This window comes from Drosophila biarmipes, chromosome 3L (genome assembly GCF_025231255.1).
Source record: "Drosophila biarmipes strain raj3 chromosome 3L, RU_DBia_V1.1, whole genome shotgun sequence".
Classification (NCBI taxonomy): domain Eukaryota; kingdom Metazoa; phylum Arthropoda; class Insecta; order Diptera; family Drosophilidae; genus Drosophila; species Drosophila biarmipes.
In genome coordinates this window covers 471,326-486,130 of record NC_066613.1, presented here as the reverse complement: position 1 = coordinate 486,130, position 14,805 = coordinate 471,326, and the positions used below count along the sequence as shown (strand labels likewise).

Below are 14,805 nucleotides of genomic sequence, written 5' to 3'. Positions count from 1 at the left end.
TACGGCAGTCCACAGCATTTTTACATTTCGCCGCGACGTGATCATTCTGTCCGCACTGACGGCAGACCTGGTTTTCTCGAGCGTACCCACACTCGCTGACTTTGTGGTCAAAGCCAAGACATCGGTTGCACGCATAGGTGCGCACTTGAGAGCGGCAGCGGTAAGAGAACCACTTAATGTACACCCTCCCGCTTTCGAGAACGGCCTGAGCTTGATTATCTACTTCCAGCGTCACGTTTATTGTGGCGCTGTTAGCAGCTGACCTGGGCTTGGTCGCCAGGACTACCGCCCTCTAAAACTCCTTCAGCAACATCTCCCCAAAGTCTTTCTCCTTTAATTCCATCATAAATTCATCCGGCGTCACAGTGGTGTCCACGTCCTGTACCTTCACCCTGGATTTCGCGGCAGTGTGTTTGGACACCTACCTCAGCGAATTTTGCGGAGGCAACGATTTTCGACATCTCCGCCTGCGGTCCTCCAGCACTCAAATGCGTATGTCACATAGCCGATAAGCCTTCGCTGCAAACCGACAAATGCATTCTCTTTTCCTTTTTCTTGAAACGTTCGTTTCTTGGTTTATACAGCCCAATTGAATGCGAGCCAAACACTCTCAGGTGATTACTTCGCACAAATTTGATTTTCTATCTGTTTGGCACTCTACGTGATTTTTAAGTATTGAAATATTTTTAAGCCTTGATTTTTTGACTGCATAAAATATACATGAATTTTACGGTAATACTCGCCGATAAATGTAATAAAGTAGCGGTTGCCTGCAAGTGATTTTGTACGCATCGGTCCATACATATCTGTGTCAATAAGTTCTCCCTTATTTCCAAAATAAATTTTTCCCAAGGGAATCCGCCGGGATTCCAAAGGGACATGCCTTGGTGCACGGGGGAATTCCCCGGGACGCCCCATAGGAAAATTGTATTGGATGTCTCTTTTTTCCTTATACTCATTTTTCCATGGCTTGCCCCGTTTAATTTAAAATTTATACATAATAAAAATACATACATAATAATTTACTTTTCACTACACTTTATTTAAATTGTATCATTTAAATTTTCTGTAGAACTACAATTATTATTTGCAAGTCTATGTTTTTTTTTAATTTGTTTTTAATATTTAACATCGCTTTTCGGGCCGGGTCCTCGGAATCCTGTCCAACGCTCTTGAAAAAATAAGGGTGCTTCAAAAATTGTGTTTTACTTGTATATTTACCTTTTCAAACTGTTTAAAACCCTTTGAGGCATAACGCCTTTTTTGGGTAACGGAACCAGAATTGTTTGGGTTATGTTATAAAACCTATAAAAAATATGAAATAGGGACGTTCTTTAAACGTGGTTCAACGCACAACATCTTCAACTTAGGAAAGCACTTACCTGACTTGATTTTTTTTCAAAAAAATATAACTTTTATTAATAAATTCAAATGTGCTTCTCTTTTCATAACTCGAACAGGATGCACCAGGTCTTCCTCTTCTTTTGTTTTTTTTCTAAACATAACGGGGAGACGCAAAAAAGAGCACTGACCGAAGGTTGCTCTCTGAGAGCCGATGGCAGGCAGATTATGAAGCACAGAAAGAGAGGGTAATATCCGAAGATCTGCCTCTCGTTTTTGCCGAAGTGCTTTCGTTGGAAGTCTTCTACGCTGCTCCGCATTCTCTGCTGACGTCGAAAGCAGCATACAGTTTTAGGCACAAAAAAAAACAAACAGCTATTTGCGCTCGGACATGTCCCGGCAACGGGACTGCAAAACTAAGGGGAATACATATGAGTCAAAATCTGCGAAGCGTGCCGCCCTGTTCCAAAGGTCTGATTTTAATCGAACTTTTTGCCTTTCCAGCTCACAACGACAAAACAAAATCTTCATTTGGACGGATTTGTGAAATTCAGTTTTATCGAAGTTCAGAAGGTCAGACAATGGCATTTTTGGCTCTTTTTCGAAAAAGTTTCACTCAGTTATTATTCTATATGTTTGGAATGCTTTAAGATACCTTTATGATGATTTTTCCACTGAGTTTTACCTGCAAGGGAAAGGTCCCAGGTAAATCCCATTGGAAATTCGAGATTTTTTCATTGAGTTATCAAATATTGAATTTAAAATACATACATATTAATTTACTTTTTACTATATTTTATTTAAATTGTATCATATAAATTGTAAAATCTATCTAAATCAAATCTATGTTTTTTTTGATAATTTGTTTTTAATGTTTGTCATAGCTTTTCTTATAGATTGACCGGACGAAGGTTGTCTCTCTGAGAGCTGCGGGTAGGCAGATTATAAGACACAGAAAGAGGGGTGAATCTAGTATACCCTACATATGTATGTACGAGTATATCATGGTTGGTAACGATGGTTCTGCTGAACTCAAATGATTATCGTGAAGAAATGAATGCATTATGATCAGTAATAAAACGAGCGTAAAAAAAGGAACATTTTGTGAAACATGATACTTTGCTGCTTTCGTGTGTCGATGAGGCAAATATCGATAAGATTTAATATAAGTATAATTTAAATACCATGAAGTGAGTTAAATATTATACAACTGTTTTGGACATTCTGTTTTTACGTGTGTTCAATTGCTATGCGGAAAGGTGAGGTTGCAGAGAGAAATTAATTTCTACAAAAGACATTTTAATAAAAACCATTTATTCATAAAATTATCAATATAAAAAATATTTAAATTGCAACAGGAAGTAATCACTGATTACTGATGGATCAAGCAACTCATGTTGACCAAATAATACAAAGAGCGTTATGTTATTATAGTCTGATCCATTGTGGGCCAAGTCAATTGTTTTAATTTAGCTTAAGTATTTATTTTAATTCGACTCATTTTGCTGTGCCCACATTTAATTAATGATTTTCAATAGTTTAAATTAGGTTTTGTTCTTATGATCTACATATTTAGATATTCCTTCCAAGAATTACAACAACTATTTTGCTTTCTAGAATAGGTGGCGCAAGCAAGTATATGTCCATCCCTCTCGCACTATATTTAGCTGAGTAACGGTTGGTTACGGAGGTCATCAACTGCAGTGGTTTTTACAGTTCAGTAATTTCGCTAACTGAGATATAAGTGTGAGTTGTATGATCTTCCAAGGAGAGTGCTCCTTGGGTGGTCAGTTTTTATAATATTACCAAGATAGGTATGGTGCATGTGAAGAAGAAACTTTTTTTTTGAGTCACCTTTGAAGAGCAGGGAACATATCCCTGTTAAAATTGAGGGTCATTAAACCTTTACATTCATAATATCTCTTTGGCGATATATTTTTGTGCAATTGATTGTGACATCTTCCCCTTACACACAGCGAAACCTCATACAAATATTAACGGATTATAATTAGTGGAAAAAAATATGAACTGTATTTGCTCATGGGAATATGGTAAATGAAGAGCCATTGAGTGCATCTTTATGGGCATGATAATGACATTTTATTGACATGAGATAACATTTAACTGAGTAATTTGTTATATTTATTCATTTTTATTTGTATCATTTTTACTATATAGTTATGCCATTTATATATAGTTAATTGATTAATTGGGTAGAATCCATTAACGAGCTGTTATTTCTGATGTTGTGCTGTAATTTGGCCCAGATGTCAGTCCCTGCCATCAACAGAAAATATAATTTTCTGCGTTGGAAATTTCTGATTGAAATCGTTATACCCACTCCAAGGTATAAAAAGCAACAAAGAACTGTATAATCATACACCAGTTTATCAGCAAAGCGTCACCTACGTGCAATTTTAATATATGGTAATGTTGTCGGCAAACAGATTTAAGCGTTTTGGTTATCTGTGGGCATTAATGTGGGCTTGACAACTTTTTTTTAGGTTAATCGATAGGTATGACATGATACAATTAGTTATATTTTGTTTCTAGCATAAAAACTGTAGGTCCTTTTTTTTTACCAGTTATTCATAGAGTAAAAGGGTATACTAGGTTCGTCAGAAAGTATGTAACAGCTAAAAGGAAGCGTTTCCGACCCCATAAAGTATATATATTCCTGAAATGTATTTGTCTCATCAATACCTATCGACACACCAAAAAAAAAAGGTGCCACGCCCACTCTAACGCGCACAAGTGGCCAAAACGAAAAAATCTGTCTGCCACCCACATGCCGCCTACTACTAGGCGGCGTGCTAAAATATTGCTTTGCTGCTTTAAAAATGTGCCACGCCCATCCTTACGGCCACAAACGGTTTAAAAGCTTAAATCTGTCTGCCGCCCATATAACATCTACTGAAATAGCCGGTAGGTGGAACCCTAAAATATCGCTTTTCTGCTTATATATTATCTTCATTATCCTTTTGCTCCCTTAAGCTGGTTAACGGGTATCTGATAGTCGAGGCACTCGACTATAGCGTTCTTCGTTATTTAAATTTAATTTTATTGGTATAAATAGACTAAATAAGTTTTCAATATAAAGCATAATTAAACATTTATATTTGTATAGTTGTTTTTTATAAGCTCCAAAAACAGATTTAGTTGAACAAATTTGTCTACTTCGTATCGCCCTAACAAGTTTTCAAAAGTTAAATGCATCCAACATTTTTTTCAGAATACATGTTTAATTTTACAATATTAATATTTTTCAGGAATGAAAAGTTTTATACATGTTGCGACGAACCTTACTTGGATATAACATTTAATATAACAATGAGAAGAAAAACGCTGTTTTATACAGTTAATATAATTATACCATGTATGGGCATTTCATTTTTAACCGTTCTAACATTTTACTTACCTTCGGATAGTGGAGAGAAGGTATGTTATGAACTATTTTCCTATTTGTGTTTGAATTAACATATATGTATTTATCGTTTACAGGTTACACTTTCTATTTCTATTCTTATTAGTCTTCACGTGTTCTTCCTTTTGGTGGTTGAAATCATTCCACCTACATCGTTGGTTGTTCCTCTTTTGGGAAAGTATCTTATATTTGCTATGATACTCGTTTCTATAAGGTAATATTGAATTATGTTACCAAATGATGCCATAATATTTGTTAATTCTATTTAAAGTATCTGTGTTACGGTTGTCGTTTTGAACGTTCATTTTCGTTCTCCTCAAACTCATAGAATGGCACCCTGGGTTAAACGCGTGTTTATTGACTTTTTGCCAACATTTTTATTTATAAAAAGGCCTACATACAACTTTGAAACAAGGTAAGCATTGCTAGATTAAAAAAAATATATCTTAATTTTTTTTAAAACTGCACTCATTGTACTTTAATTTTTTTAAAATGGTGTAAATTTAAATTTTAAGGCATAAATGAAAAAACATTTTTTTTGTCATAGAGTAAAAATGTATTCTAGAATGCGTTTCCGCCCATATTATATAAATTATAATATTATGATATTCCCCCAGTGGAAGTGAGCGTGATCGCATGCAGCGGTCCAGTTGAAGGGGATATCATTATGCTGCTCTTAGGCTCGTGGGCGCAGGTCGACCCCGAGCGGTGGCGTTAACTAAGAAACGGCCTGGTAGCTGGTCGCTGGCAAGTTTGTGGGCGCGGGGGAGTTGTTCCTCGCTGCGGTCACCGTTCCTCTTGGCCGACTGCTCACTGGTCATCTACTGTAGAATTAGGATGATTATGTTGGGAGTGCAGAACTTGTGTTCTTTATTCGCTGAATAAAACTGAACTGGCTTAAGGCTAACAAAAATTGGATATCATAGCGGCCACGCAAATATGCTATGCACGGGCATCCGCCCAGACGCTGTGTCAGCAGTTTGGCCGGAGCGAGCTGTCAAACGATCGGTCATTGCCGTCGCTTGGTTAACTTAGTTAACTACTCCCCCCTCAAGAATGAGGCCGCCCTCGGCCGACCTTAGCCTGGCGATTATCTCTTTTAGCTGCGCCATAGTTCTTCTGGCCTGGGTGAATCGCCGGAAGCTTAATCCGATGCAGATCAGCGCGCAGCATATAGCTCCTCCAATAAGCATTATCTGATGTAAGCGATAGTCGCTGACCTCTTCTCCGGAAGACTAAGGATGCTTCGTTCCATTTTCTGGGCTGTGTCATGGTTGACAAATCGGGTTTCGTTGACTGTAGCACTCTCCATGAAGGTGATGAGGTAGGTACCCTGTACGTGGACGTAGGTGCCGTTGTCCACTCTCACACGAGCCGGGCGATCATTTACAATGACAATTCCATCGTCAACGTAAGTGACAGAGTGCAAGTCACTTTGTTGAATTTCGCAGTGCGCAGTGCCTCCAGCGTGGAGCTCCTGGGCGCACGATCTTATTAGCGCCATTTGGCAAAATGTGGCCCCAGGTGATTCGGAGCAGTCTTTCACGGTATGGATCTCACCGTTGCAATTCGCTAAGACCTTGTCCTCTAGCCTAAGCATCGTGTCGTGGTGTGACACGGGAAAAACAGTAATCTTGACGCATGCTGACTTAATTTTTGGAAGTTTAATAATGAAGTGTAAAATGTTAGCAGATTGTAATATTTTAACAGACGCAACGGACAAAATTTTTTTAATGGGGATATCTGTGGGCTCCTTAATCCACACACTCTCCAGGTCTGCATGATCTAAAATGCTTGGGCTAACAATGTTGACTTTAGCCAGCAATAAATTTTGCAGCTCCATTGCAATCATTCTATTCCAATACAATAACATCTCGTATAGGTGTCCCGTATCAATTTGGGATTCTAATAATTTTATTGACCTCATAATTTTATTGATGGTTGTGGTTATGCTATTGATTTGTTCATATACCTTGCTGTTAATAGCTATCTGTCTACTGTTTGCATTAATGAGTTGAAATTCGTTGAACTTATTTTTTCAAAATCCTCGGCGTCTGGCGTTACCGCCACTACCTTTAAGGCTGTACCTAGGAAGTCTAAATTCCTGGCTACTCTATGGTGGATGCTTAATGACCCGAGCAGATCGCGCAAGTGAGCGGTATCAACGCTAAAGAGTTTTTGCATATGCGATTGTGGGAACATGTTGGTCATTCCGTCTGTCTCTTTCACTACGAGCCTATACTCCGAGAGGTTCCCTGAGTGTCTTACAAATGCGAATTCCTCCCATACCAAAATTCGACCATCAACGATGAGAATTTATTTGACTTTTGAGTAGTACGGCGCACATAACAGGCGCCGAAGTTACGGTCAAGAAGATTAGCAGGGGCATGGTTGAAAACCTCTAATTCGGATATACTGTATTGTTTGTTAAAGACGGGTTATCCCACCATCAAAGTACAGAGAAACCAGTATGATTAAAAATAATAGTAATGAAAAACTTATACCAAGTGGCTAGGGATTCAAGCAATGAAAAATTAAAGATTATCAGGCGAGCGATAGCATAAGGTTGTCTTTGTGGACCACCCGCCCCATAATGAGGACTGTGGTCCCCATGTCCGCTTCCACTGTTTTCTCTTCGCATAACGGCGAAAGCTTGTTGCCTAGTCTCCTGTTGAATTTTACTAGGACTTTGTCGCCGACACTGTTTTGCCGGGAGGCATTTTCCCTGCTTCTTAGCTTGTTCTGGGCATGCCTTATTCTATTCTCTATATCGCACTGTGGGTCATCCGACTGAGTGACTACCAAATAGATTTATTGTATTTTGTCGTGGCCAGTAAAATCAATTCTATGGTGTCGCTGATGCCTTTGTTGACTTTGAGGCATCTGGTAAGCTCTACTAGAGTGCTGTGGAAACGTTCCACTTGTCCGTTTGAGACGCTGTGAAGGGGCGGCGCATTCGAGATGCTAACGCCGAAGTGGTTTTCCAGCATGGTCAAAATAGTGTGCGAGTTCAATGACGGTTCATTGTCGCAATATTTGACTTTAGCTCCCACCTGCGATGGGACTGGCGTTTCGCCGAGTTCCTGTTTTTTTTGGATGCCTGTCGTATTTCGCCTTAGCGCAGGTCTTACAGTTAGCGACGATTTCTTTAGCTAACTTGGCCATTTTCGGGAAGTAGTACTCTGAGAGTACCTGCTTCACATTTTCTTGGGCCGATCTGGGAGCCCTGTTGTGCTCAACAGTGAGGATTTCTCGTCTCTCGGTGACTGCAAAAATATCCGTTACTCGGTTTTTGCAATGCCAAAATTTTGTGTCTGGGAATTGCCGTACCAAGGTGTCCTGTATCATCGCTAGCGTGTGCAAGTCGCAATGAATGGCGTTGACGCCTTTAGGAACGATAGTGTCCGCCAGCTAATCCAGTAATGACTCCTTGCATGTGAAGTCAATGTTATGCCGTCTCTTGTTTCCAAAGAGTACGAAGCTGCGTTTAGACGGAGAGCGTACTTCCTCCAGAATTATCTGGTTTTGAAAGCAATTCAATGGCTTGTCCGTGGTTTCGATTGTATGGGTTAGCGAAAGGTCACTGTGAATTGTGGTCGCGCTGGAAAAAGCTTCTTCCTCTTCCACAGCGTTAAGTTGCTGTCTTGAGAGGGCATCCGCCACGAGATTATCTTTGCCGGGCTTATAAAACATTTTAGCGCCGGACTCGTCGATGCGGGCTTTCCACCTTTTGATCTTCGCATTCGGATTTGATTCCGACACTGCAAAGGTCAACGGTTGGTGGTCAGTAAAGATATTTATATCTTTGACTGCATTTAAATAGTGGCGCAATTTGGCCAGTGCCCAAACTATAGCTAAAAGCTCCCTTTTGTTAGTAGCGCAGTTAACTTCTCTGTCCTTTAGGGTTCTAGAGATCATCGTTATGGGAAGCCAGAATGTTACGCAGTTTTTGGAAAGCCAGCCGCTGGGGCTCGCTGAACTGCACCTGGATGTTTGAGGATCTGTGTCTACTGACACTTCCAAGTTCCCCTTTCAAAATATCCGTGATGGGCCTAGCTATGGCCGCAAAATCTTTTATGATGCATTTATAATAGCTGGCCAAGCCAAGGAATGATCTGACCTCGAATATGTTATTAGGCTCTGGGAATTCCTGAATGGCTTTTATTCTGACAGTATGATCTGGTGGTAGCCAGACTTCAAATCGAGCGTTGTGAAGAACTTGGCTTTACCTAAATTCCTTAGTATTATGGAAATATTTGGCATGGGATAGCGATCCATTCAACTTGCAAAAGTCTAATACCAGGCGCAACGGTTGCCCGTTTCGTCAGTGCCCTTCTTATCTACTACACATATTGGGTTATTGTAGTGGGATTTGGACTTCTGGATTATGCCGTTTTTTAGCAACTCTTGGATCTCGCCAATAACGAAATTGGCTACGCCCATTGGGTATGGGCAAAGCTTGGCATAAATGGGCTCTTATAAACAGTTCTAATGATGGCCACCACCGATGTGTTGTAAGGTAAAGCTTCATTGGGGTCCGCAAAGGCTTGTTTTCATGCTGCGGAGCATTATTAAAGATGCCTTTCTGACCAAAGGTGGTGCGTCTGAGTAGTCCACCTCAGTAAAATGTACCTCGGGACATGTATGAAAATCGATTCTCTCTGCTTCTGTGCCCCATTTGAGTTGGCCGGAGGCCAGACAAAGTGATGCCCCTGCCTGTTTTAAAAGGTCGAGGCCGATGATTCCATCAAAAGAGGACAAATCTGGTAAAATGAAGAACGTGGCATTTCTTCGTGATAGTGGTGACTCCATGGATCGAATGAACCTTGAATGGAGATTCTACCGGGCGGACGCCTTTCAATCCTTCGTATGGTCGGATGAAATTTTTGGCCGCGCCCGAATCGATTAGAAGTCTCATGTCAATCCCCGCTACTCTTCGTCTGATGACGGGTAGCAGGGATTTTCCCCTAAAAACAAGATGGCATCTGAGTCATACCCGCTGATGGTGTCGTCATCAATTTCTTATGCCACCCTTTGCCTTTTCTGTGGGCGCGTTTTATCGGACGCCGCGGACTTCCTATTCTGGTATGCCGGGGCCTGCGATGGTTTCAGCATCCTGGACAGTGATGGATCCACCTCCATGGATTCTGGAGTGCCTCCACAGTGCCTATCGCTGTGTGGATCACGGTGCACCTGTGCCTTGTGCTGTTTAGTAAAGTGTAGACTTTTTCCAGCACTTACTTGCGTGTATGCCCGGCGGGATGTTTGCTGGCGTTCTTGCGCCCTTGGATTTGTTTTCCTATCCCTATCTTCCTGGCTCTTCGCAAACGAAGATGCAAACGTGTATCTCTCGTGGTTTGATTCCACCTCCTGAGCTAGAGCCAGAGCCGTTGGCAAGTTCTTCGGCTTTGCCGAGAAGAGGAAATCGGTGAGGTTGCGTCTAAGGCCCGAAATAAATACCCGGAGCGCATCGTCCCGAAATTTATCACACAGAAATCGTGCCGCCGATAAAGAGTTGCATGCCTTCTAAGCTTGGAAATAACATTTTTTAATTAGTTCTGAATTTCGAATTACATTTTTTCAAAATCGGACGACTATGTCATGTAGCTGCCATAGGAACGATCGGAAATTAGTGGTAAAATAATATGACAAAATTAAATCTTCGGTGTTTTTTAACATATGACCTCCTACGATTGGAAATAACATTTTTTAATTGGTTTAAATCGGACGAGTATATCATATAGCTGCCATAGAAATAATCGGAAAATTATTCGAAAATTTTGAAAAAATGTTATCTTTGGTGTTTTTTAACTTATAGCCTTCTAAGCTTGGTAATAAAATCTTTTCGTTAGTTCTGAACTTCGATTTAAATTTTATCAAAATCGGAGGACTTTATCATATAGCTGTCATAGGAACAATCGGAAAATTGGTGGGAAAATAATATGAAACAAATTATAGCTTTGGGGCTTTTTGAGATATTATCTTATACTATTGGGATTATAATTTCTTATATGTTTAAGAATTTCGAATTCAATTTAATAGATGTCGGACCACTCTAACAAACAGATGTCAAAAAATGGTCTTAAAAATGAATGAAATCATTTTTTTTAATTTGATTAAAGTCAGCAACAATCCTTAAAAATTGTACATGGTGTTACTAAAGTTTATTATTTCTTATAACTGCAAGGGTATACAAACTTCGGCTTGCCGAAGTTAACTTCCTTTCTTGCTTCATATTATTTTACCACTAATTTTCCGATTATTCCTATGGCAGCTATATAATATCCGATTTTGATAAAATTTAATTCGAAATTCAGAACTAATTAAAAAATGTCATTTCCAACTCCGACTTATATACTACCTGCAATAGAAAGAAGACTTTTGGTACAGTTTCAGCGTGATAGCTTTCGAACTGAAGGACTAGTTTGGGTAAAAACAGTCGGACAGACGGATAGACGGACATGGCTAGATCGACTCGTTTAGTGATGCTGATCAAGACTATATATATTTTATGAGGTCGAAAACGTCTCCTTCACTGCGTTCCAAACTTCAAACTTCCAACGATATGGGAAGATATATTTTTTTTTTTAATTTTTTTCACTGATAGTTCCTATTGTCCGATCCGGCTGGTTCCGACGTATATACTACCTGCAATAGAAAGAAGTCTTTTGGGAAAGTTTCAGCCTGATAGCTTATAAACTGAGAGACTAGTGTGCTTAGAAACGGACAGACAGACGGACAGGCAGACATGGCTAGATCGACTCGTCCAGTGAACGTCTCCTTCACTGCGTTGCAAACTTCTGACTGAAATCATATAAAAATAGCTCAATTAGCTACATAAATGGCTTACTGGTGCATTTGAGCCACTTGGCCAGAGGACACCTTGTAGACCTATTGGATGTGGATAGACATTTTTTATTTTAATTGCATGATCAGATATAGAAAATGCCCAATGCCGCTCCACCTGCCCGCTGATTTCGGGACCTCATATATTAAAAAAAACTTTATAATGCTTATTTATAAAATTATATTATGTTATATTTATATAAACCGTTTTTTTTTATAAAAACCGTCAATTGGCTAAGAGGAGTGCAAGAGTGACAATGCTATGCTTCCAGCAATTTTTTTTTTTTAGCATACCTAGATACACGGAAGATTCAATTAAAAGTTATAAATAACAATTATAATTATTATTTGGGTATTACTTGTAGTGGACCTCGTAAGGCGGAATGTTATTATTTGGGCGGTTTTTTACTAACGTAAATAAATTTAAGAATTTTGTATTGAAATTTCATATCAGGACGAAAGTTGTACAAAATATGACCATTTGAACGAGTTGCGGTCCAGGCTGGTCTTTTAACGTCCAAAACTTTAAATCGTTCTCTTGAAAAGTGTCTTTTTTAGGTCGGTGAACAATGTCCCTCAAAATCTAATGTACCGATCATTCTAAAATTTTACACTGTATTTTAATAAGCAAAAAAAAATTGATCTGACAATAACTGTATATTATGAAAAAAATGTATAAATGTACAAATTCTTGAACCAAAAGAAATCGGCATCGATATGTCAAGTCTCAACGCTGTTGTTTTTTTTTTAAAGTGTTTGCTTAGATTATTTCTTTTATTTATAACCTGTTACCTATTATTTTTACCTATTAACTGTTGCCTTTTACCTATTTTTGCAGCTATTTAACAATTTTATACAAACGATATTCATTTTAATTTCATATATTTTTTTCAGTAAATTACTTTTAAAGGACACACACGCTTGCTTTTATCCGTATTATTCTACGACCAATATTGATCGCCTTGTGTCTTCAGGATACAATCATAGTCAGACAAAGGAAGATGTATCACAAAGGTAAGTATATAAGATAAAGTTTTATTATATTGTGGCAGCGTTTTTCTCTCATCGTAAGACTTCATGCGCCTTCCGTCGTCGTGCTCTTATCTCATATCACCGTTGCGTTATTAACTACTCTCCTTTTTAAAATATGAACGTCCTCGGCCATATCCATATTGGCAAGGATTTGAATCACCACTATCGAGGCTCTGCTTCGCAGCCTGATAAATCTCTATCTTTATCAATATGCAGAACGCGAAGCAGTTGAACGCTGCTGCAGCTGGCATTTGGTTGTAAGCAATTGTCTTAGCCCATGACGTAAGAGCGTGTGATATCTGGAGATCGTGTGCGATTGGAAAAGATTTGTATTATCTACCATACAAACTAAATATTAATTCTACAAAATACAATTAATTCTTACTAGTTAGTATTTTCATCTTAGCCACATTAAGCAGCAAGCAACTTTAAATGATTTACAAAATTTATTTTTTAAAGAGTGAGAGCAGATAAACTTTTTTCAATTTAAGGTTCATAATTATATCCGGGTCGAAATCAGCACCAGCATGAATGATCTCAACTTGATTAATATTAATGACAGAGTGAAATGATATATTGTACTCTATTGTCAATATATAGGAACAATTGCGTGATATCGTCACGAATCTTTCCACCTGTCCATTTGACGTACTGTGTAAAGGTCGAGCAGTTGCTATGTCGATATTGTACTGATTTTTCAGCATAGATCGATAGTTTCAGAGTTAAACGATGCCTCATTATCGCAAGAAGTCGATACAAAACTAGAGAAAATATTCACCAGTTGAATGACTGGGATTTTCACATCTTATATGGCACGCGATGCTATGCGGTAGTCTTGTTGGACTTATCGACAGCAATGAGAAAGCCATTTTTGGAAAATAATAGTCGAGCAGCACTTGTTTAATATTCAGGTTTAATATTTTTTTTTTGCTCGTCCGGTTTGATAACGTCCACCACCCAAGACTTACAATACCAAAATTTAGTGGCCGGGAAGAGCCGAACCAGAATATCTTGAATACGGGCTAAGATTGGAAGCTTACAATGTATGTCGTTCACGACGTTGGGCGTTGCTACGTCTTTCCCTAGGTCCACTAATATAAATCAATTTGATGCCGAGTCTTAGTACCAAACACTATAAATAGTCGCTTATTTGACGTGGACGCCTCCTCCAATACGATCTGGTTTTGAAAACAGTGAGGTGGCTTTTCCGTGGCCTCAATGACAAGTGTTGATGACTCTTCACTGTGAATAGTGGCTTGATCTGACTCCGCTAAACTTTGCAAAATGTAAATACCTTGTCGTGACAAAGCGACCGTCACAAAGTTTTCTTTTCATACATTTGCACCACTTTCTTCAATGCGAAGAGTTTGAGTTTTGAATTCGGATTCTTATCAGGGACCGAAAAAATAAGGGGATTATGGTCCGTAAATATTTTTATGTCACTTTTTCCATAGAGGTAGTGACAAAGAGTATCCAAGGCCCATACTATTGCTAGAAACTCCCCTTCGTTCGTGGCTTAATTTAAATCCCTATCTTTCAAAGTTCTGCATATCATCGTTACAGGCTTGTTTCCCTGAGCCAAGACTTCACATATGCCAACGGATGAAGCGTCAGTTGTCAAATCAAATGGTCGGGTAAACTCTTGGTAATGAAGGATAATATACTCTGAAGCAAGAATATTTCTAAGCTTCAAATGGTTTTTGAACGATATTTGCTGACCCTGCCACCTTCACCCTTCAGTAACTCTGTCAAAGGTCTCGCTATTGATGCGAAATCTTTGATCGATAGTAACTTGCTAAGCCCAAGACCCATCTCAAATCGAACAAACTACTTGGCTGCTTGAACTCCTTGATTGTTTTATGTGGCTTGTGCTAGTTCCCTTCTTTCTAACAACAAAACCGAGGAAGTCGACAATTTCTTTAAAAAAGTGTGACTTTTGCCTAAACACCCGCATGTTGGCGTCCTGCAGGCTCTTTATTCTCCAGTTTCTGAAAAGACAATAAATTCATTTACATAGAGGTAACAATTCTTTTCTATTTTCCCCCGGAGGACATCGTTTATTGCCCTTTGAAAAATGCTTGAGGCATTCTTTAGTCCGAAAGGTACACGGCAGAACTCGTACTTGCCTCCGTTCACCGAAAAAGAAGTTCCCTGTCCCATTC

At 39.1% G+C, this 14,805-nt stretch overlaps 1 protein-coding gene across 19 annotated transcripts in view; it reads left to right on the top strand.

Moving 5' to 3' along the window:
- The window catches only part of LOC108035863 (acetylcholine receptor subunit alpha-like), a 604,633-nt gene that overhangs the window by 284,234 nt on the left and 305,594 nt on the right, over positions 1-14,805 (top strand). For all 19 annotated transcript variants that reach the window (XR_007763683.1, XR_007763682.1, XM_050886180.1 and 16 more), the window contains 4 exons: positions 4,611-4,779; positions 4,843-4,979; positions 5,037-5,180; positions 12,506-12,625. Coding sequence is in view for 17 of the 19 variants with exons in the window: in XM_050886180.1 (XP_050742137.1) it covers positions 4,611-4,779; positions 4,843-4,979; positions 5,037-5,180; positions 12,506-12,625 (570 nt within the window). In the remaining 2 variants the exon portion in view is untranslated. The remainder of the gene's footprint in view (positions 1-4,610; positions 4,780-4,842; positions 4,980-5,036; positions 5,181-12,505; positions 12,626-14,805) is intronic.